This window comes from Typopeltis vanoorti, chromosome 24 (assembly GCF_054136105.1).
Source record: "Typopeltis vanoorti isolate ZY-2024b chromosome 24, IOZ_Tvanoo_1.0, whole genome shotgun sequence".
In the NCBI taxonomy this organism is placed as follows: domain Eukaryota; kingdom Metazoa; phylum Arthropoda; class Arachnida; order Uropygi; family Thelyphonidae; genus Typopeltis; species Typopeltis vanoorti.
In genome coordinates this window covers 50678569-50703786 of record NC_143572.1, presented here as the reverse complement: position 1 = coordinate 50703786, position 25218 = coordinate 50678569, and the positions used below count along the sequence as shown (strand labels likewise).

General features: G+C 34.3%; 1 protein-coding gene across 3 annotated transcripts in view; it reads right to left on the bottom strand.

Annotated features, from left to right (window-relative positions):
* LOC150093189 (transcriptional coactivator YAP1-like) overlaps positions 1-25218 on the bottom strand; it is a 241776-nt gene that overhangs the window by 74475 nt on the left and 142083 nt on the right. For all 3 annotated transcript variants that reach the window (XM_090413261.1, XM_090413263.1, XM_090413262.1), the window contains exon 3: positions 4513-4763. In XM_090413261.1, the coding sequence (XP_090269387.1) occupies positions 4513-4763 (251 nt within the window). The remainder of the gene's footprint in view (positions 1-4512; positions 4764-25218) is intronic.

The window sequence follows — 25218 nt, the reverse complement described above, 5'->3', positions numbered from 1 at the left end:
TACTCTACCAGTTGATGATTTGTCCCATTATTACTCTGACCCCCACCTGGAGCCACACTTCAAGCACAAATATCCTTAAACTGCAGAGAGCGCAAAACAAATGCGCCGTGGTATATCAGTGACGTTCAACTTCATTGGGACACAAATATCCCTTATATCTACTCTTTCCTACAATCTTTAGCAGTAAAGTTCTTCTCAAAATCGTCTTCACATCCAAATGTTCAACAAGCAGCAAACTATGATGAATTGGATTTCTTCAAATATAGGAGACCTGAGGCCATCCTATTTCCTAACAAGGATCTATAACTCGCACCCACTCGGGCAGAGCACTTAGCTCAAACTTTCCTCTACACAGTAACCTTATCAGATAGCAGGGATTATAAAAGTGTATTTTGCTTCACCCTTATAGACAATAACATTCTGCATGCAGTCTGCTTAATATCACCTCTGGCTCCCACTGACGTGCTTTTGTGTGGAAGTTGTTGTGGCAAGGCTGTAGCCAATGAAGGGTTTAACTGAGGCTCGGCTATTGCTGTTTACGGGTCTGGCTCTAATGGATGTGCTTTTGTGCAGAAGGGGTAGTACTTTCCCTGAGATATGAGTGATTCTGCTTGGGGGTAGGGTTTTGCCTGTCTCTGAGTGGGACCACCACTGAGATTATGGCTGAGTTAGAGTTAAATGATCTTTTGGGTTGCTCATTATTGGGTGATCTGGGGGATCACGAGTTTTTGGAGAGGTAACCCTGCACTTAAAACAGGGAAACTGGTCTGGGTAGTGACCCTTCCCATAATGCACAGCATTAGACATGTCCGCAAGGAGATGTGCTTTGCATGATGAGATACTAAAGCAAGTGATGTGAAGTCATACCACCTTTACCACAAGTTGCCCCAGTCCTGAAATTACTTCAGGTGCAAAAACTTTGTTTGCTTACACTTGGATAAAGGATTAAACCAAGTATATAATTTCTTGGTATCTTTAATATTTAGACAGTCGTTCTCATAGGTACAAATGATTTAATTAGCAATAAATGCAGCATATGAAAAGGATATGAAAGGATTGCTGGAAGAAGTGAGAGAAAAGAGTAAGAAACTGAAAATCGTTAGTCTATTCTGAAAGGGGGAAAAAAGGCTATGATGGCAAACAATTCAATGTGCATGTGTGTAGAACTAATGGTTTGAGTTTTTAGATGTGTCGAGTGGGTTTGAAGGAAGAATGAATTTATATTAAGAGGGACAGTCTGCACTTGAATGCATCTGGTATCAGAAGTCTAGAGAAATCATTTACAGGTATGAGACCTAATATGGAGAGTATCTATGTACAAGAGCAATTAAGGCAAGCAAGTATGTTAATATTATGAACATGCTTAATCATGGAGGTAATTATGATAAAAGAATGATTGTGTGATAGTCAGTTTGAGATTATTAAGTATGTGTAAGGTTGTCTGTAGGTTTTGTGTGGCTCCATCCAGGAAAGGTTTTAGTAAACCTATAGTACATTTTTATCATGGGTGGGCTAAAGATATTTCCCCATATTTTTATTAATTTTATATATATTATTATTATTAAGTGACACCTCCAGGGAGTTCAAAGACTTATCGAGAGAGGGCACCTACTGTCAAACTCTCCATCTCCACCACTCAAATCCACCAACTGCAGCGAACCACATCATCTACACCAATGCCATCTACTCCCCACCATCACCACTAATATTTTCATAAGCAATCACAAACATCCATGCCCATAGTGGGATTCAAACCTGCAGCCTTTTGGCCGGCTTATTTTTTACATAGTTCAGCTGCTGCAAACCCTGCTCTAGCACCACACATGGAACTTTTTCAAACCACTTCCGGCCTCCAATAATCTCTATATAAATACAAATCTGAAAGCTGTTCAACTCAATCGTGCAAACTGCAGAAGCGAGTATATATACAAATAAGCGTGAAGGTAACTTGTTATGCCTGTACACAAATGACAGGAGTATTAGGAACAAAGGAACAAAGTTTGTTGCCATTGTGAATAACTTGTGAAGTCAGACTGTTAGTATTAATGAGACCTGGCTCTTGGAAACAGATATATTAACTTATATGGGTGTAAAGGGTACAGCATTTTTAGGAAGGATAGACAAAATAGGACAGAAGCAATGTGATGCTGATGATATTGGAGGATTTCAGTCCAGTCAGGGTAGAAAGCTAGTGATTGCAATATTAATAACAATTTTCTATGTAGCAGTGAGTTTGAAGCTATCTGGAGAGAGGTGGAGTAAAGACCAAATACTTGACTAGGTTACAGACCTAGTGGTTCAGTAGGTGATGATGAACTGCATCGCTAAATCAACCTGATAGGTGCTCTGAATATTAGTAGATAAGGTAGTAGAGCTATCTGATTAATCATTATCTTGCTAGAAAGATAATGATTAATCATCATGGGTGACTAATTATCCAAATGCAAATTGGATGAAACCGGATTTACTGAGCTGTTGTGAGACAACTTCCATAAGCAAGATGTGACAGAAGAAACCCAAGGTCAAAGAGACCTGGCTTATAGTGTCAAAGGAGTTAAAGATGTGACTGTTCTATTTGCAGTTGGTGACAGTAATTGTGCTGTACTGACATGTAAAATGGCTAAGTGTGTAGATATTCCATTCAGTAAAGGTTACATGCTGAACTACAAAACAGGAAATTACAACTAATTGAGAAGAATGATGTGAAGTCATTAGCCTCTATATACATGCCCAGCTGTGAAGTTACTTCATGCACAACCTTTGTTTGCTTACACTTGGATAAAGGATTAAACCAACAATAAAATTTCTTGGCATCTTTAATTTATAGTATAACTAAGCGAAAAAATTTTCAACTTCAATAACTGAGAAGAATACTAGGCTTAATCCCATGGTATCTATTGGTATTTGGGGGAAAGATATCTTGAGTGCATGAAAAATATTAAAAAACACCTCAATGGTGCAATATCAGGATGTGTTCCTAGAGTTCAAAGAATAAATAGGATAAGAGTGAACAGATGTGCAATCTTATTAAGAAAAAGATATAATCTTTTTCTTAAGAATCTATGTTCATAAGGATGACATAAATTATGAAAATTATAATGTGCAGACCAGAAAAATTATAAGTATTTGTACAGAAAGCTAAGTGGGAGTATGAAAAGACTAGCTCTGCACCAAAGACTACACAGAAGATGAAGATTTCTATCATTATGTTGCAAGTAAAAATAAGAAATGAATGAAAGAGTTTTTTTGAGTTTAGAATAAATAACTCTACTGAATGAATTTCTTATGTGAGTGGCAGATACAGAGGGGAATGTTCACCAATGAGTGAACATTTTGCTCAAAGCTATAAACTTGGTGTATGCAACATACAGCTGAATTCTATCTTCACAATAGATAAAGAAATTCAGGTGTATGAAAGGGTAATAAACATTTAGCTGTTGCATAAATTGAACAGGAATTCAGCAATAGGAGCACCATTTGTGCTGATATTTTACTGATAAAATATCAGCACAAATCAGTTTCAGCTGAACTGACTTTGCCATTGATCTGGCTGGGTAATTTGAGTCTCAGCACATGGAAGATTCCACAGGAGTTGAAGGAATGTATGATAATCTCATTACACATGGCTGGTGCAAAGACTGATGTGTCTAACTACAGACCTATGAGTATCTCTGGAGCATCGGTGAAGATTTTGGAAACTCAGATATAGACTATGTATTGCTTAATAAAATGTTCAGACCTCTACTGGTCTGAACCCAGCTTTGTCTCCAAGCTTCCTTTTGAGATGGTGCTCCAAAGAGCTCCCTAAAAATACTTGAATCAATACAGAAGAGAGTAAATTAGGTTGATTCATAAGCTATCTTTTGCCAATTCACTCCACTGCTCTTTATACAGACATTCAATTTCTGCTGCTTGAATTATCTAGAGCTGTTGCATAAACTAAACAGGAATTTAGCTTATGCAACATGTCTAGGAAAACATGCCCACTCTTATTTAAATCTATTAATTCACATACAACAACCATTTAAGTCTAAACTTGCAGAACAAATTTTTCTTTTTTTTTTTCTCTCTTCATTCCTCCTACTGTCTTCTGGAACAGTACTCTTATGTATTTTCTATAGAGTACGATCTACAGATTTTCAAATCCTATGTTAAGAAGTTTCTTCTTCATAATTTTCTACCATCCAGGATACTAATATATTACAGGTTGAACAACCGCTAATATATAAGATTGCTATAAAAAAAATGCCTGTCCTCATTCTTCAGAAAGAGGTCCCATAAAATCTAATAGTAGACTACAGTGAAATTTTGAGTTTGCAAATAAATATATTAGAATGAGTTGATAAGCAAATAATTAAAAGTTGTTTATCTTTTATTTTATAAAAAATTGTAGACATCAAAAACTAAACATGTCAAAACTAACAACATGTGATTAAAAGTCAAAGTTTAAGCTTCTTAATAGATTTTACAATTCAATGCTCAAAGAATCGAGACTTTTCACATCACACTTACCAATTCTTGGGTCATACCAGCTGGTAGTGCGAGTTTTATGATTAATAAAATAGATCTCTCCTTCAGGAGTTGTTGCCTGTTCCCATCCTTCAGGAAGCGGTCCCATAGTAGTCTGGATGCTGATTGGCTGGGTAACTCCAGGAGCAGGTGGAGCTTGATTGAGACCTGTTGCCTGGGTAGTAGGAGTTGGCAAATTTCCAGCACTCAGTTTCTTTCGTGGATCTTCCCATGTTGTAGATTGTGTATTGTGGCTGTAGCAAGAGAAAACATGGATAAAGCAGAAGAAAAGCAAGCATTCTATTATATTCCTATAAATCTAAGACAGTCATGAACCTTTATTGGATAACAAGCTATCAAGAGTTTAAATACATATACAAGGGGGTGGAGTCTGGAAAGTTCTGATAAACATTTAGACAAAAATGATATTAAAGTAACTGATATAACCACAAGAAAGAATATACTAGTAGCAGAGTTATAAAGGTAACTTATGTTCTTAAATCCTCATATGTTTTTTTCATGTGGTTATATCATGCCAAAAGCAACTGATAAAATGATATTATATCAGTTGCTTTAATATCATTTTTGTCTAGATGTTTATCGGAACTTTCCAGACCAACTCCCCTTAGTATATATATCAGTATAAATATTAATATAACTGAATTAATCTATAACTATGCAAAATAAAACCATAACATATTGTATAATATGAAACTGTATTTTAAAAAATATAAATAAGTATGGAAATGATTTCAGATAATCATAAAAAAAGTGCATCTTTTGCAATAGCATTCTTAGATAGTGACTTCTTATTAAGTCATACTGTGATAATTTATTATCATTTGTAACAGTTTTTCTTTCTTTTTTTTTTTTTTGAAACATTTTTTTCCAAATGCTGCAACTAAAAATGATCCAATTGAAAACTAAATATAGATGGTTAAATGGATTTCAATAACAATTCCAATAAATTCTAGCTTAAAGAGAACTAATACTCCACTAAAATCGGTTTAATTAATCAAAAACTGATACAACAAGACATTTTAAAAACTCCCAAATACCAAATTTCAATAAAATCTTACCAGCAAGAGTTATGGAATAACCTACATAGGTATACAGATAAAAAAAATCCAACAAGTTCCAATGTTTGTTAAACAGGCCTAAAACAAGTAAACTAACATAGTGTTCAATGTAATAACATTACAAGAGTGTTTATAATATTAAGCGATGATACTTAACTGTCATTTAATAAACAAAACACAAGATTAGAGTAAAATTATGCACATGGTTTTACTAATACATGTAGGCTTAAATGCTGATTGAATCCTCTTATGAGTTTAATGGAATGAAGACAACACAAGGAATGCATTAAACTGATTTTGTCTCCATCACAAAGATATTCTGAGATACAATAGAAGAATTGTAATGACACATACACAAACCACAAAGAAAAATAAATTGAAGATGTGTTTAAGTTAAAGGATATTACATCTCATATCGTTTCTTAGCCGAATGAGAAACTCAAAGAGTTTCATGCCGAATATAGTAGAAACTATATAAAGTTCGGCGATTCCAAGCGTAAGCAAATACCTGGATACTGCAGCAACTGACCCTAAAAGGTAGTGCAAGCTGAGGCAACTCATGTCTAAGGTGGAGCAAGCTCCGATCACTATTCTTGATATTTACCCATAATGTGAACTTAGCTCCTAGGAGCTGTATTTCTGTTCTACATTATGAGAGAAGGTCACTACCCAGACCGGTTTCAACCTTTATTGTCGCCGAATTGAAGCCTTTGGCTCTTCATATATCTAATAATTTATTAGGACACCTCTCGGCAATACTCATAGAAAGGTTGTAAGTTCTGTTCGCTACAAACTTGATATTAACTAGGTCTACCTACTCACTGATGAGATGATGAGACCTCAATAAAGGTTGAAACCGGTCTGGGTAGTGACCTTCTCTCATAATGTAGAACAGAAATACAGCTCCTAGGAGCTAAGTTCACATTATGGGTAAATATCAAGAATAGTGATCGGAGCTTGCTCCACCTTAGACATGAGTTGCCTCAGCTTGCACTACCTTTTAGGGTCAGTTGCTGCAGTATCCAGGTATTTGCTTATGCTTGGACTCGCCAAACTTTATATAGTTTCTACTATATTCAGCATGAAACTCTTCGAGTTTCTCATTTGGCTAAGAAATGATATGGGATGTAATATCCTTTAACTTAAACAAGTCATATGTCGCCGAATTGAAGCTTTGGCTCTTCATATATCTAATAAATTGAAGATGTTAGACTAAAAGCATAAATCCCCAAGAGAGACATCCTCTGTGGGCTCTGATAGGCAGTCTTAAATGCTGATTGGGAGGTCTAAGAATTACTGTTTCCTAAATCTTGGGAAGTTTCACAGCGAAGCCTAGCAGAAGCAAAGTAGTTTTTTTTTCTCCCCATATGATTCTGTGCAATAATTGTGGTGGTTAAGTTCATTCTCTTTTTTTCTTCTACTCGAACACACAAAGCACTAACAACAAAATCAATAGTAATAATGTAAGTTTTGAAACCTATAGCAACATTAGTCTTTGTAATCACCTGTAAATGTGATTAGAGTGATGTCATTATGAACATACAGAAAAATATTACTTTATGAAAGCTAATGCTTTCTGATTGCTGAAAAGTCAATAAAACAATGTGATCTACATATGTGACACATGAATGAAATCATCGGAAGTGATATTATGCTTACTGAGGTGCATTTTTTAAGTTCAGAATGATGCATTGTTAATCTTTTTTCTGAGGCAGCGGGTGATAGCAGTACTTCACTAGTAATAGTCTTTCTGCATATAAATCAGCCAAAATGGCTTGGCCCTTACAGTGCAACTGCAAACTCATCATACCTGCTCCTCTTTTTCCTCATTTTCCATCTACCTCTGTCCTCTAGAAGAGTCTTCTGTCAATAGATTTCTTCTTTCTTGATACACCTCACACATGCACAGCATTGATGTGCTATAGGTTCTTGCACCTCTTATGTGCAGGATAAATATTAAAAAAAAAAAAAAAAAAACTACCATAATAAATTTTGTGAAAATAATAAATAATTCATAAAGTTTATACTCATCCTTTTGATATCTGCATAACCCAAGACTATTACATTGCATTCTGTAAATTTTTTTTCTTGCACTTTTCAATGTCATTCCTATTGTTGTTGGCAATGGTAGTTGTTTTTTTTTCTGTTGTCGGTGTTCATTTTTGTCTTCTTCTTTTTCTTAATATTTGTGATAGGATTATTGCTGATAAGAGCCAGTGTAGCTCAGTGGAAGTAGTGTGTATGTGTGTCCACACTGCTAGGACAACCAAAGAAAGAGCATTCTAAGTTTGATTCTAGTCAATGACTAGAGGAACTTTATCTAAGCCTTTCTTCATTGACTGGTTCCCAAGTTCACCAATCTCTGACACAGGCAAGTGGATTTTTTCCTCCTGGAAACTCAAGAAAATTGAACCTAGAATCCACACTATTTCCAACAATAAATATAATGTTAAGATTGGGGAACACAAGATGGCAGCACTTATCAGCTGCCTCTCTTTACCAGATGCCATTTATAATTAATGATAGTCTTGGGACAGCTATTTCTGATTGGCTACTGATGCATATTGAACTGCCCTCCCCATCTTCAAACGTTAGATAGGGCTAAAATAGCCTTGCCTACTCCCTATAGGGAATTAAAAGGCATTAGCAAATTTATTTTTATTTATTTTATTTTATTGCTGATATTGATGTTTCATTACTTAGAATACAGAGCTTCCACTCTATATTCTCTTAGCATTTCCCTTTCTCAGCATAAAACAAATATTTTGAGGTGTTTGCTGCATTAGTTTCTTTATTTCATAAGTAGGTATGGTGCTATAGGGTGATATTTGCTTTGTTTTTATTATTATTACATTTTGTTTATTTCGTTGAAAAATAACTGAATTTGTTATGCTGTTTTTTGTTATTGTTGTGTTGTGCTTTTTTTTGTCATTTATATAGATATTTTTTGAAGCTTGGTAGTATTTTCTTATCTGAATCATGCTTTTTTTTATCTCCATAGTACAGTATCACATAGTTTTTTGATTTGTGAATTGTCGGGGGGGGGTGTAGCAATTTGGTAAAGTTGTACCCGTGGAAGACATTAAAAAACAAAAAATAGCTTTTTATATAACAATCAGTTTAATGTTAAAAAAATTGTGTTGGCTGTTACTGTGGAGCAACTTTATAAATAACATATTTATTGAGCTTATAATAGCTGCTTAATAAATATTTTATCTACTTTGTTTTTGTGGCACTGTGTTTAATAACGCTAAAGAAAAAGATAAACAAAATTTATTTTTATCTTTTTTCTTTAGCGTTATTTTTTGGTATAAAAAACTTATACCAAAAAATGTCAGTCAAATTATTTTTAACTTTGCAAATTTTATAACTGCCGAGTTTTCTTGGATTCAATAAGACCAATTATTATTATTGTGATTATATACAATCAATGTATATATAGAGTAAAGAAAAACATTTACATGGTATTATAAATTTTATTATCGTCCTCTTTGGTGTTTTTCAACACTTTTTAAGTTAAGCACCACAGATTGATGATATTATTATTATTATTATTATTTTGACACCTCCAGGGAGTCCAAAGACTCATCGAGGGAGAGTGTGCCGACAGCATCGAACGATTGGTCCCCTTCCAACTACTAACCGCGCTCAAACATACTTAACTGAGCCATTAGTAGCAGAGGCTCTACCAATCGACCAACCTTCGCCGGCGATATAATTAATGTGTTCCAGGTATCTATCTGGCTTATGGCCAATTACAATAAAAATCAGTCGGTTAGGTCTCTATTACCATGTTCAACATGTTATATATGCTTCAATACTACACTCAAAGAAATGATTCATAAGATTCGACAAATAACAGCTTTAATTACATTTAATTAAATGCCGGCCTGGTTGGCCAAGTGATTAGCGTATCCACTCTCTGACCAAAAGGCTGCGGGTTTGAATCCTGCTATGGGTATGGATGTTTGTGAACAGTAGTAGTGGCGGTCAGCGGTAGATGGCATTGGTGTAGATGATGAATGTAGTTGAGTGGTGGTGACAGAGAGTTGTGGAGCAGGTGCCCTCCTTCGATGAGTCCTTGGATTCCCTGGAGGTGCTATGTAATAATAATAATAATAATATGACGATTCATGCAACGGTATATCTGACTTGCTTCATCAGTGAATGCATATTAGCGTCTGGAGAAAATGAATTTTCAGGAACAAGTAAACATATTTTAATGTCTGTGAATCTGTACAGAACAGCTGTGTTAGCATGAACTGATACCATTCTGAGTAAAATTTCTAGAAGCAATTACTAACTGAGGGCAGGAAGAGTATAACAAGATCAAAGCAATGCTACAAAAAACTTGACTATGGCACATTAACCTGAGAAAGGTATAAGGAAATAAAGATACATATCACTACTTTATTTGAGAATTGCAATGCTAAAATTCTAAGCTAATTTTACACAAAAGGCTACATTTATAGTGACCTCAATCGTTATATTCAACACACATAAGTTCATAACTTTAAGTTAATCTAATATTTATAAAGATTACGGACACCTCCAAGGAGTTCCTGGAGTCATCGTGGGAGGGCACACCACTCCACTACACAATTCACCGTCACCTCTACTTAAATCTTCCTACTACTATATTTCTACTATTAAATTTTGTTTAAAATGTTTATTAATTTAACTCAAACTTTTCAAGCATTTTTTTTTTTCGGTTTATTTAATGAAAACAGAAGTGAGTGATATTCACTCACTTCTGTTTTCGTAATAATACTAATATTTTTGAAGATTTTATTTTAAAAATAACAATACCTTTTTAATTTAACACTAATTTAATCTTTCGATATTCAAAATAACAGGAAATGTCTAAAAATACTGAAAAAATTGAAAAGAGATCGACTTAGAAACTGTCAATGATTAATAAATTTAATATACTTGTTTAATTTAATTAAATATTAAATCCCATCACATCTTTTTTTTTCATGTTAGGCTCAATGGCCTGTCAGGGCCAAATACATTGGGTTCTTTAAACCCAATTACCGCTTATGATAGGATGGTTAATCTTATCGGCATTGCCTCTAATATCTGTAATTGCGCATGTTCTTCTAGCCGGTTTGCCTATTTTGTGGATGAAAAACCAGAGTTTCTGGGAGAAAAAGCCCTTCCACCATCGCATGATACCGGATAACTCACCTTTACTTAAAAGTCATGATAAAGGTTCTTCGCGTCTTAGACGGAACTCAAACCCAGATCTTTCCAATCAAAGGGCATCATTTATTATTATACAAACACCTCCTGGAGTCAAGATTCATCAAGGTAGCCAATAGTAAGATGCATTCTAACAGAGATAATGTTTATCATACCTCATCTTAAATTGGTTCAATGTTTGCACACTAACCACCTCATTTGGCAATAAATTCTACTCACCAACCACTCCCCATGCAAAAAATCACGCCACACTCTCTTAAAAAGATGAGATACGGAGGATCTTTTAAATATTAACTTAGTTTAATTAACTATTTAAGTTAATTTAAAGATACATATAATCGAATCGGCTTCACTCGATTATAATTATTGATAGCAACAACAATATACTCATATCAGAAAACTGTGAAAACTAATGAAATTCAAATGATCAATAAGATATCCATAAAAACGCTAATAAGTAATACATAAAAATAACGAAGTTTTGAGGTTTGCATTTTCAAAACTGAAAACTTCAAAAATATCAAAACTCAAAATGTTTCATGGAATAAATGTAGAATCCCTAGAATCGAAGGCAACATGAAAAATTTTTTTTTTAATTTTTCTGACAACCTGTTTTCAAAATTATATACTCTCAAAAACTTGTGTCGAGGAAAAGGGGGAGGTACACTTCTGCCTTCATGTCCTTTCCAATTTTAACTTTTAAATCATGTAAAGGCAAGTAGAGAAAAATGGATTACAGGCAGAAAAAAGATGCATACCGTCCACAATCTCTGATCTTCCTTGTCATAACAAATCGCACATTCCACCCCCCCCCCATCAATGTAAGATATTTGGGTTTCTCTTTTGCTTCAAATGTTATCTAGCTCTGAAAGACTATCGACTCTGTACAGATCATATGACAAATCCATGTAAATAATGAATACAGTTCTTACATTTGGGACGATACTCTGAGAGCAATTAGACTGATCAGTAATCAATTTCTTACTGCAACTGTTGGCAGTAAGAAACTTTGATCATATGTCCTAGTGAAGGTATTGCAGAGGAGTATATACATGCAACAGAAATGGAACATGTTTTTGAAAGCACGTCCACAAAGCGAAAAACCTGTATTGGGGATTTTTTTTACGACTTAAAGTTAACTTGCCTGCTGAATCTGTCTCATACTGAAATAGCAGTTTTTCATCTCAAAACAGACAAACCGCCCAGAGAACATCCAATAATATACTGGCCTAACAGCGCAAGCGCCTCAAGCATTGCGCTAAATTGGAGAAGGCAGAATCAAATATATACTCTCAACCACTGATTACACTGGCCAACACAATTTTTGCTGACTTTTATATGAGACTTGCTTTTTAATAATTTGGGTGTGCTGATTTCAAATATCAAACCCATTTTTCTCTATCATGTCAGATTTTTCCTCTATGGCATTTTCTTTTTGCTAATTTGTAAGTTTTTGATAGTTTTAAGGAGGCAGTACTATTTAGAGGATCAAAAAAATCGATTTTTGAATATTATTTTCTGAAAGTATGTACTTTTAAAAATCTGTTCCTAACTTTTTATCAAGAAATTCGAAAAATTCCCAAAGATATAGCCTATTATTCAAAGCGGTGTGCAGATCAGAATCGGAGCGCTCACCGCTCTCACTTGTTAGTAAACGTCCTTTATAAATTGTCACGGCTATTTCATTGGAATGAGCAACTGGCCGAATTGCTGAGTCGAGATTTGGATACACAATTTTTTTCTTATTCTTCTTATTATAACCAGAAGTCTGAACTAAACAAAAATAGCAATCATCTACGTGATTTTTCGGTTCACGCCAAATCATTGGAATGCCAAAAGCTAATTTTTGGCATTTTCACTTGCTCCACTGTCGTAAATTTTCTACACATGGACTTACACACTTTATTTGGAGCCCATGAATTGTCCTGATCTGCAAGTTTTACGTCAAAGTATGCAAAGTACACTTTCTTAACGAAATCAGTGATATTTGTCCTTTGACTGGGAACAGTCAAGCTGCCACAAATGTAGCAGAAGGAATCTACACTATTGACACATTTTCGAGTAGCAGACATGATGTATTTTCTTCACTGCCGACTAACATGCAATTAACAAGACAAAAAAAAACAGAGACTTTATTGAAACGTTATAAGAGCTCATCATACTTTCACGATCGATTAACGATTGACTGATTTCGATCGTTCTTTGTCCGCTATGGCGCATATAGCAATCATTTGTTTTAGGCAGTTGTCATCGCCTACTTTTCATCACCTAAATGTATTAGGTCAGTTATCGGCCTCTCCCGCATTCAAAGCACAGGTCCGTACCGTTGCAGGTTCTTACGCATTTATTCGTTTACTAACAAGCAAGAGCGGTGAGCGCTGCGATTGTGATCTGTGCACCGCTTTGAATAATAGGCTATATCTTCGGGAATTTTTCGAATTTCTTGATAAAAAGTTAGGAACAGATTTTTAAAAGTACATACTTTCAGAAAATAATATTAAAAAATCAATTTTTTTGATCCTCTAAATAGTACTGCCTCCTTAAAACTATCAAAAACTTACAAATTTGCAAAAAGAAAATGCCATAGAGGAAAAACCTGACGTGATAGAGAAAAATGGGTTTGATATTTGAAATCAGCGCACCCAAATTAGTAAAAAAACAAGTGTCAGATCATAATCAGCAGAAAATTTTTTTTTTTGCTGGCTTTGTTGGCCAGTGTTATATTACATCAAACTAAACTACCTTTATTTTTATAATAATATTACGTGTTTCGCCAATTATAAAAACAAAAATAGTGTAAGAAATGGTATACAGCTATACTCAATAGGGTGACACGTGATGTGCATATGTTTTTTGTGTGGAGCGAGAGCAAGGAACCATTCTATTACTGATCTTCCATTAAGGTGCTAACCTAAACAGCCTATCGTGCCTTAGTGATCGGCTCCATACAGATCTAATTTAACGCTTATGATAGTGGGGTTACTATAGTAATGTGGTCTGTTAGAATGTTTTCTTCTGACTGGCGTGTGTTTCGCAGGAGAGTAAAAAGTTTCCGGGAAGAAAACCCTGACACATCGAAATGATATCACCTAGCTCAACCTTCAGAGGAAATCTTTTCTAGAAGTTACTCACATCCTACACGTGATTCTAACCCATCTTTCCAACCAAGTGGCATTGTCATTACTGACTGAACTACAGAAGAGCAGCAGCTTATTACATTACTATGTGCAAGACTAATATTTGTCTTGGAAGATTTTGCTTTTAATTATTACTTTTTTTTTTATCGCATACTGTAATTTCAGCAAAGAGAAAATTCATTGAAGAAAACAGGTCTTAATAATGCATGAAAATTTTTTTTCAAAATGCAGTTATATAATATTATGTTATATAATAGCTATCATATAACTATTATATAACAGCTAAAGAATATTATAAACAATTATAAATATATTATGGTCTCAGTTTTCGTAATAAAATATAATCCTGAGCAACAACAAAAATTGCCCTGAAGCAAAAGTAGATGAGCCTGATTAGCTGAATCCGAATATAAGTTTAAAACTATTCTATCGCTCTCCAGTTTGAATTTCAGGAATCAAAATTAGATTTTATATGAACTTATCCGTATAGTAGCCATCAGTAATTTCTTTGATTAGGAACTAGAAAACATCCTGAGCGCACCGGGTTGGTGCTCCAGTATTTTAAACACGAAACGTTTTATATTATCACGTGACACCTCCAAGGACTCATCAGGGAGGGCACTCTGCTAAATACATCTCACCGTCTCTCCTACTGCTTAATTCTCCAAATACACATAACGACACTATACTACCATCAATGCCCATCCATCAACAATAGTATTTTTGTCTATAAATTGCGTGTGTTCTCATGGCCGATTTGTCTGTTCACAGGATGGAACACCCGAGTTTCAGGAGGAAAAAACCCTGCTACATCCGTTTGAGATCGACTAACTCACCTTCAATTGAAAGAGCCTATATAAAGATTCCTCTGATCACGACGAGAATTGAGCTTAGTTCTTTTCCAATCGAAGGGTGCAATGTTCCGCTGTTATTCCAATTGAGCTACGAAGGTAGATTGGATCAAGGAAATGGACTCAATTCCTGCATAAACTACTTTTTTGATATCTGTTCATCAGCCACTCTCCAATCCAAACCACCAGCATCAGATCCATTCCCATTTGCTCCAATTTATGCAACAAAATTGCAAAAGTAATGCTATGTTATTAACAAGTGATTAATAAAAAAAAATGAAAAACTTTTTTTAAAGCAAAATGATTAGTTTTTCATTTTTTTTAATCACTTGTTAATAACATAGCATTACTTTTGCAATTTTATGCAGAAACCAATTAATTTCTTGGAGAAATCAGTTGCTTTTTGCGCATAGTGACCATATTTTCACATGTCTAGCAAAATTTCGATTGTATGATTACACAAAACGACACTATTTACAAAACCGCCAAGAAAACAAAAGCAAGTTCATTTTTTTCGAATTTAATAAAAACATGTTTTGGTTGAAAGACGCTTTACCCCTCAGAAAGCAAAAAATTGCAAGTGTGTGTGCGAAGCATCAGTCAATTCATTGAACTTGCAATGATTTCATATACTGATGCTGAATGCTTTGCTATAACGACGAGTAAATTTTCGCTCACCCCCCACCACAAACATCAATGCCACAGTTATTGTTCTTTCATAAAATAATCAGACATCTTTTGATTTCATTTATGACAATATTAAATATGTTAATATGATATTTCACATATCATCTGTTGTTGTGTTTGAGACTATTTTGTACAGAAAAAATGAATGTCGGACACATCAACAGATTTCAAATTACTTTCTTGTATAGAGAACCGTGTGGTTTTAATTTTGAATCAAAACTCATTCCACCTTTTGCCACCAGGTGGTTTCCAAAAATTAAAGAGATTAAAGGATTACCAAGTCTTTTCTCGGAAATAAAGTCGAGCACTAAAAGAAGTAATTTATTTCTTTCTTCAGGTAAAAGAACAGAAGGATGGGATGTGAAATTGTTGAAAATTATTAGAATCATTTTCCATTTCGGCTCTTTTTGGCACGGGGAGAACTACACTGTACTTGGGGAAATATCTGTTCTTATTGATCTACCGTTCTTGGTACTGGCGAGACAGTACTTTAAATTGTCATTTTTCTTTAAAGATTTGATTGAACTGTTTGATCAAACAGCGAGTACAACAGCAGAATATTTACTGACTTGTTTCCGCATTTGATTAATTTGATAACAATTATCTTCACAGGAATCTTGCTGCTTTTACCAGTGACAGTGCAAGTGTTATGCTTGCCAAAAAATCAGGTGTTGCGCAACGGCTGCTGCAAATGTTCTCCAATATTATAACATGGCATTGCCTTAATCATAGTTCAGACCTATTCATCGGTGATTCACTTTCCACGGAATAAATCATTTCCGTACTTTTATGGATAAGCTGTATTCATTATACCGCCAGTCGCCAATAGCGCCAAGTATAATATATACAGTAGTTTCTCGGTAATTCGAACTAATAAAAACCGTGCTCGTTCGGATTAGCGAAAAGTTCGGATCAGTGAATTTTCGCCCAAGAGACAACAATAACTGGCGTTTAAGACAAAAATTATCAGATTCTAGTGGTACATCAATTTAATTCTGGAAATAAATGAAGTAACTCATAGAAGAAAAGAAAAGCTCATGTACTGTAATGTAAAACTTAAAAAGTAATATAAGTTTATTTTAGTAAAAACTTTAGTTTGTATATATCTTTATTGTTGAGGATTTTGATTTAATAGAATTGCATAGTTCAGTATATAACTTAATTTGCGTAAAAAATATCACTTTCTTGTACACAACACACAAAACAAAGTTTCACAAAATAACACACAAGTTTTTTTTTTTTAATTTCTCTGTAAAAAAAGTCACTGGTTTTCTTTCGCTTCTTGGAAGCTGAACTTTTTTCGAATGCTTCTTCTCGGAGCTGCATTAGCAATAAAACTTTGTGGAATGGCATATCATTCTGATCAGCCCAATCTATACACATATATTAAAACTGTCAACTGCCTCTTCATGTTTTACTTTTTTTTCTTTGAATTCTTTATCGTCATCATCGTCTGCTAATTCATTCTGTAGCGTCATATTTATAATTTAAGCATCTGATTTGATTTCGAATTCACTTTCGGTTCTACCTGTAATTCATTCCGTAACATCTGTTTCTGAAATATCAACATTTGGATTTATATTTTTAACCAAATTATGCACGTTTTGAATTTCTGCTTTTTGTGTATCACCGTAGTTATCTTCGTAAATTCTAGAAGGCCACAGTTTTCTCCATGGTACTCGAATTGCTTCAGGTTTGAGGATTCCCAAGCAACATCGATTGAGAATGCTACATCGTTCAAATTTATATTTTTTATTGACGTCATAATTTGGGGAAATTATATTTAAAAGCAGGTCTTTACGATCTTTTAATTTAATGGATTGTATTATGTTCTGATCCATTGGTTGCAACAATAGAGTACAGTTTGGAAGCAAAATAATAGTACATAAAATAATAATATAATAAAAATAATAAATAAAACGTTTTTTTCTTTCAAACCGCAGTTCGGATTATTGGAGGGTTCGGATTAGCGAGATACCACTGTGTGTGTGTGTGTGTGTGTGTGTGTATATATATATGTTACCGCTAAAGTGCGAAAACCGTTAATGTGCACATTACCTAGCTAATCTGCAGATTAACTGATTTGCTCCGTTAATGTGCGGAATCAAGAGTTTTCCGCATTTTACCTAGGTAATGTGCACATTAACGGCTTCCGTATCGTTAAAGTTCAAAAGTTTCTTTCTCTCATTTCCTTTCCCTACTCCTTCCCCCCTCTCCCTCCACTTTTAGTTTGGTTTTTTAATAAGTAAACATAATTTTATCATGTTTTTTTTCTTAATTGTAATAATATTTTAAACCGTTTGATTCCTTGTATTATATTAATTGATTAATGATTGATTCTATCAACTAATTTGTTGATTGTTTGATTGTATTAACTTGATTCTGTAGATATCGAAAAATAAATAAATAACATTATGTTAATTTAAGCGTACAGAAACGTTGCTGTTGTTCCAGCAAAGATCTTATTTTCACTTTAACGAGTGCCTAGTAGGTAATGTGCAGATTACCTAGGTAATTTGAGAAATGAAACAATTTTCCGCACATTAACGGATCACCGTAGTTAATCTGCACAATACCTAGATAATCTGCAGAATAACTGATTTCTGCACTTTAGCGGTAACATATACACACATTCAATGTGCACTTAATGGACACTAGTATTTCCATAAAGCAATTTTTGATGGCTCTCTCACGATATGTTTTATTTGAGCTTTTGCTTCTTTTTATATTCTTCGAAATAATAATAAAAATATATACTACTGATTCGACGGACGACTCGTTTTATAGACTCAATGGAAGAACGGAAAGGAAAGCGAATGTTAGAAGCAAATAATGCAATTAAGAAAATGGAATTTGAATCCATAAAACTGATATACAACAGTAAAATTGTGTCAATAAACCGAAACTAAAGTTTTAACTATCGTTGTAAACAATATGAAGAGATTAGTATCGACAACAATTTTATCATGAATGCAGACATTTACAAACGAAAGTTTCAAGCACTGTTTCCGAGCTACGATAGTAGAAATCAATGAATTCAGATTTCGGAGAAAATGAAATCGAGTCTGCATAAACGATTCAAATTCTGTCTTTCACAAACGTTTACTGCATTCACAGATTATATAGATCACAGTGGGCATCATTTGCTAGCACGAGTTGAATCTAATTAATGAAGCGCTCTCAAATAATTCATTGTAGCTCTTCTGAACGTGAAACAGATTTAGATGTATGAACTTTCATGCAATTGATAACCGAAAGTAGATCTAGATTATCTATAGAACATATGTATCGAGTTTAATGTTTATTAAACTTCAGAGTGATTCGATTGAAAAGCGGAAGCCGAAGATTTATGTACAGAATGGTTTAGGAATCATCAATCGGACATAAACTTGCTCAAAATGAAGTCTACAATCCTTTATAAAAGAAAAAATTCTCTCTCATCTGTATATACGTAAAAAATAATTTAAATAATATTTGGATTTTTCTTTAGCAATAATATATAAGTTTCAAAATATCAATATTGCGGAAATGTTATTTAAAATGATTATATATTATTATGCTATAAAATTTATTCATGTATGTTTTTTTACTAATTTATGTCACCCATGAAGAGTGAGTGAAGGTTAGTGGGGCATGAAAGTGAATAAAATTTCGTAGTTCTCCGGCATTTTTTATTTAGCATTACGCCACTGAGCAAGCCACATCTCATAAGATTTATTTATATGGATAGCATTTGCTGTGGAAAAGAGGCAAGCACAGCATTCACACTAAGATTAGGCAGAATAACTAACGACATTCGTTGGGATGATCCTGTTTTCTTCTAGAAGTTTCCATTTGGCATCGTTGCAAAATACAAGATCACAGCCAGAAAAAAATTTTTTAAAAATTTTTAATCGAAATTTTACTGACGCTTTCGAAACGAAGTGATCGTGTCCTTTTCAAAGAAGTTCCAATCTTGAAACCTGGATCCTAACTTAGCTTATGTTTTGGTAAGAATGAGACGTCTCACAAGATTATTGAACTCTACTTGGATGTTTATACGCGTATCAATGATCATGCAACGTCAAAATGTGATCAAAATCAGGCAGTCGCATTTTGTGGAACAATAAATGAGAAACAACTGTGAACTACACTTCACAAAATTACTTTAAAGGAACACCAGTTTAGAGAAAGAAAATAACAAATCACCTGGCTACAAAACCAGGAGACCTATATCTGCCTGCTCTTGCTCTTCATGGTAGCGTGATCGAGGCATATGAACGATGCTAAGTGGAGAGTGATAGAGGCAGCAGGACATGTGCAAGTTGCAGGATTTGACGACATACATAGTTTTAATGGAGCACATTAAAATATAAATGTTTGTCGGATTCTAATCAAGGCAGAACAGCCAGTCGGCCAAAAGTAACAAAGCTGATATGAAGCAATTTAAATTACAGCGCATTAAAATATTTAATATAAGTTTAAACATTTATATTACATACAATTAAAATATCCATACTTCTTAGATTAAACTTATTTATATTTATCAACAGATGCTACAGCAGCTTGTTGTCTCCTTGTGCAAACTGCAAAAACTCTTTACACACAAATATTTACATTTATTTTTTGGTGGCGTTTTTACGTTATTACTTTCCATCATGAAAATATACTATGGCACTTGTTGCTTGCAGTCATTATTACCCCCATGGGCGATACTGAAGTCACGTAGCTTTGTGAACGTTGGATGGCACGGGTTTCAGCCACAAGTACTGTTCTTCTCATTTCTTCAGATATTTACATTTCTTTTTTGGTTGCCTTTTTACATTATTACTTTCCGTTTATATCCATCACGAAAATATACTATGGCACTCGATGTTCAAGGATAATGAAAATACTTTGAGAATGAATGCAGACACAACGGCTGGTAAGAACGCAAAGATAGGAAACAGACAAACAAAATCTGGAAGTGTATATCGAAAATCGCTACCAACGATTTCCTTATTCCGAATGGGTATCGATTATTAAAATGGCGCCAAAGGTTAGAAGATCAACGCAACGATATAACATCTTTGCCGGAACATCCATGTATATTCGTTGGCCGGAACAGAATTGCATAGATTAGAATTTTTCAAACAATCGATATTGGTGTCAAATTGTATTTGGCGGTTATAATATACACTGAAAATTAACGACAATGATTGATTATGAAAAATACGGGAGTATTTGAAGATCAATATGGGAGCCGGGATGATCCAAAAAAAATTAGCTAAAATACGGGAGAGTTAGTCATCCTAGTCACAACTGAAGTATATGATTGCACTATTAGAGGAACAATTGTGAAAGTTGCGCTGATAAAAAAAAGAATTATTAAAAAAAAAAAAAAAAACATTATGAATAATTAGAGAGTTGGCATACAGTCTGAGCGGTTAAGGTTCTGACGATTTCGCAGCATTTCCCATGTATCAAAGAAAATCAAATATGAACTTGCTAGAATGAAGAATTATTGTCTGGTTCCGGAGAACTCTGTATCGGTAGCATGAAAAGCAAGGCCAGATTTGTCGGATTCTAATCAAGGCAGAACAGCCAGTCGGCCAAAAGTAACAAAGCTGATATGAACAGGGTACACTTGATAGACACCTGGTAAGGAGAGAGAGAGGTGGTAATTTGTTCTTGGTAGATGGTGGGAAAGAATACAGTTTCTGAGATGGTTTGAAACAAGCGTATAGATTGGATTTAAGAAGAATCCGTGCTATTTATTTGTCCGGAAATTCGTTTAAGGCAGAATATTGAAACAACACATCAGCTTGTAGTCTGGTTGGAGAATGATAATTATGAATATTTTTTGAATGGTAATTTTGTTGTATCCATTAGGCATCAGATTACAGGTCATGTTGAATTTTCAGTTTATCACACGCCAACCTTTACTGCCAGATTACATTCATTGGTCCTCACACCATCATTCATCACGAAAGACGGGTATTATCAAGAATCTTGTACATGGAGCTCATACGATCTGCTCTTCTGATTTCTTTTCATTAGATGAACTGAATAAATGAAAGCAATCTGATGTCTAATGGATTTCATTAAACTCCATCAAGGTATTAAAGATCTCTTCTTAAAATATGCAAAATCGTTTCGATTTTGGTTTCAGACGACTACGTCATAGCCTGAGTGAAACCAAATTACACCAAAAAAAAAAAAAAAAAAAAGTTATGTTAAATACACTCCTAACTTTTGGCAAACACCGCCGGTTTTGTCGCAGACATAAGTTTTCGAAATCAACGGAAATACAGAAAGTCAAAAATTCAACATTCGCTACGCTTATAAAATAACTACAATACACATTAATCCTGATATCTACTTGAAGTATTTTTTCATCTGAAGACGAGTTAGCTGGTCATATGGAGGTGGATGGGGGATGTAGGGGGGGTTTCATCCGGAAACTCGGGTTTTCCATCTGTTAAAAACAGGCACCTTAGCACGGAATTAGCAATACGCTGGCTTCATTCCTTAGTTACTTCGGAATTTTTTTTTTTTTAAATTTCCTTTCACTGTAAATGGATAATTTTAATGACAAAATCAAGTTATAAACTCACCTGCAGTACATGCCAAAAACGTCTCTAGATTCAACTATCGTGGTAATGAATTGATATCGTTCCTCATGCGATTATGAAATGCACACTTTTTTTTTTTATATACAGGGTGGTTCAAAATTCCACGTACAAACTTTGAGGGGAGGTAGAGAACATCAAAATCAACCATATTCACATAGGAAAGCATGACCGGAAACGCCGCTGGAAGGTACTAACAGGGACACAAAGATACAGAAATAACATAAGGCAGTAAGTAGTGTAAAAAAACTTTATTAGGCGTAACTGAACAGTTCAATACTAGTTGGATACATAATATGGTAAACAAGGTACATGTCTGCCATCTCAGCGTTCGTAAAACGACACATCTTCGTACGACGTCGAAAGCTTGAATGAAGAAGCCCCAATTGCTCACCTGGAGCGCTGGCGAATAGCGCCACCTATCACTTTAGGGTGGCATTTCCGGTCATGCTTTCCTACGTGAATATGGTTGATTTTGATGGTCTCTACCTCCCCTCAGAGTTTGTACGTGGAATTTTGAACTACCCTGTATATATAGTTGCATACGATCATTTCTTTACTTGTTCATTATGTACTCCATGCACATGATTTTGTTTTGCAAATTTTGTGCCACAAAAAATGGGAAACTAAAACTAATATTGAAACGTTCTTGATAAAATTTAAGAGATGCTAAATAACTTTCTGTCAATTCCACAGCTAGTATGGAATTGTCAGTATGAGTTCGAATATTAATCAGTTTACCAACTTTTGGCAATCGAATATCAACTGAAACCAAAACTGAACAATATCTACAGCTTCTCTCTCTCGGGTGTGTGTGTGGTGTCCCAAATATAATTAAATTCGCGGAATTATTGCAAATCTAAAATATGACACATTCCTTCCCTTGTCCCTCATTGCAAATAGTCTGAACTGAAATAAAAATTACAATGCTTAAATAATTATTTTTAAGGATTTCAAGTACTAAATTTGAGTAAGATCCGTCAGAAAGAGTTGCAAAGTAAATTGAATTACGCATATACGGTTGGACAAAATGACTCAGTGTTTACGAGTGCTATTTGTTTCTAAAATACAATCATTGAATGTTTTTTTATTTTTATTTTTTAGTTTATTTATTTTTTGGTAATTTCATGTTCTGAGTTTTCTCTGGACAGAATACAACAATATAATTTTCAAACATTTAAGAATTTAAGACGGTGCTAGTGAAAGAAGCGTTAACTTCCGGATTTTAGGAACTGCACAGCTTTAAATTTTGGGACTACGGCTCACGAGAGAGAGAAAAAAAAAAAAAAAAAAACGTTTAGTACAAAATATCGTCTCCACTAAAGAAATTACTAGAGCTAAATTATAATGGAATTCAACTAAGAGTATCGAAGGGATTAGTACAATATCGGAAGTGTTTTTTTTTTTTCAATGAAGTATTTATTTCGTCCATGCTATGCCCCCCCCCCCCTGTAGATCGAGAAAACTGAGAAACAATTTACATTTGAATAATAATATAAATCGCATACAAATGCAATTTACAATTTTCGAACTAAGAGATAAAACACCTTTATAGCACTATTAAAAACATGCGATCGTTCAGAAAGTTGGACGTAATCTTGGATAAAACGAAGGCATGCAATTATCTATTATGAAAAAGAAGCATAACAAGGAAGATCGATCGATCGTCACGAGCTCAAAACACTTAGTAGTGAATGAGGTAGCTTGGATAATTCAGTCTGAGGATTTGAACCCTTTCGGTTCAAACGACGATATTTGGTGTTCCAAACGGATTGTGAATGCTGATTTCAAGTTTGACGTGCATCCCCAGTGTAATACAGATGTTGAAGAATAACAGCACAGCGTGTGTGTGTGTGTTCAGATTTATGGAAAACGACATCATACTTGTTCAACGTTAAATAAATAAATTCACATACAATAGTGGCGACATTATTAATGATTCATACTAATAAGTCAGTTGTCACTATCGAAAAGTTCAAAGATAACTGCATGCTTTGGATAATTTGAGTAACAAACAAGATTAAGTGTTTACACATTTAAGAATTTAAGACGGTGCTAGTGAAAGAAGCGTTAACTTCCGTTTTAAAAAAAGAAAACAAAAACGGGCAGCTTCGGCGAGACCGTACGAATCCGAAGAGCAATATCTGAGGAAAAGAAAAGCAAAACCTCGAAACGGTTAATAAAAATTTTACACGTCGTCATAATGCTAAAAATAACCTATAAATTAAAATGAATCACTCTATTAAGTAACATAATCACTTGATTGCATAATACGTGCACATCCGTAAAACGATGTTACAATCGAGATTGCATCATCCACACAACTACTAAATCCGTACTGCTGTCACACCGGAAGGTAGGTCACATTAGCTGAGTTCAGCAGTTCGAAACTTCAAGTAAGAAAAAAAAAAAGAAAAAAAGCGCTATGTAATCTTAATGTTTCAAGATAACTCTAAATCTCATTTAATGATTCAACAATTTCTTGTCTATATAAAAATATAATCATTTGTCTATTCATTAACTGCTCGAATAACAGATAAAGCCGAAAGAGAACGCCATCACGTTAATTAAAATCAAGATCCCGAGACTGATAACTTGGTGAAGATTGGTAATATTAATGACTCGGGGAAGAATATAAAAATCTCCACCGAGGCCGCATCTCTTTCTACAAATGACTATTATATTTGAAAGTGTATTGGCGAAGACAGGATCTGAGGTTTACTTCTTGGGAGTAGCAAGATAAACTAGCAATATATATAAGGGTAAATATTAAGATTAGGGATCAGAGCTTATTCTACTTTTACCATGAGTTGCCTTGGTCTTGCACTACGTGCAGGGTCAGCTAGACTTGCAACACTTGCAAGCGCAAACTTGACTTGTTTATCTGTTTGCTTACTTGGGAAATGGAGTAAAACCAGGTTTAAAATAGCTTGGTATCTTTAACATATATATACTGTATATTCCGAACAAAGCTGAAATTCCAAAATTCTGATAGATAACATTTATTACTGCTGGTGTATTACTGAAGACTTGAAAAATTATCAAGTTAGAGAAGGGCTTCCAGGTTATTAAATCCTGAACCTATCTACCAATGATACTGATTTGTTGTTGGTTTGGTTACCAACCAATAACAAAATAGTTGGGACTGACATAAAAAAAT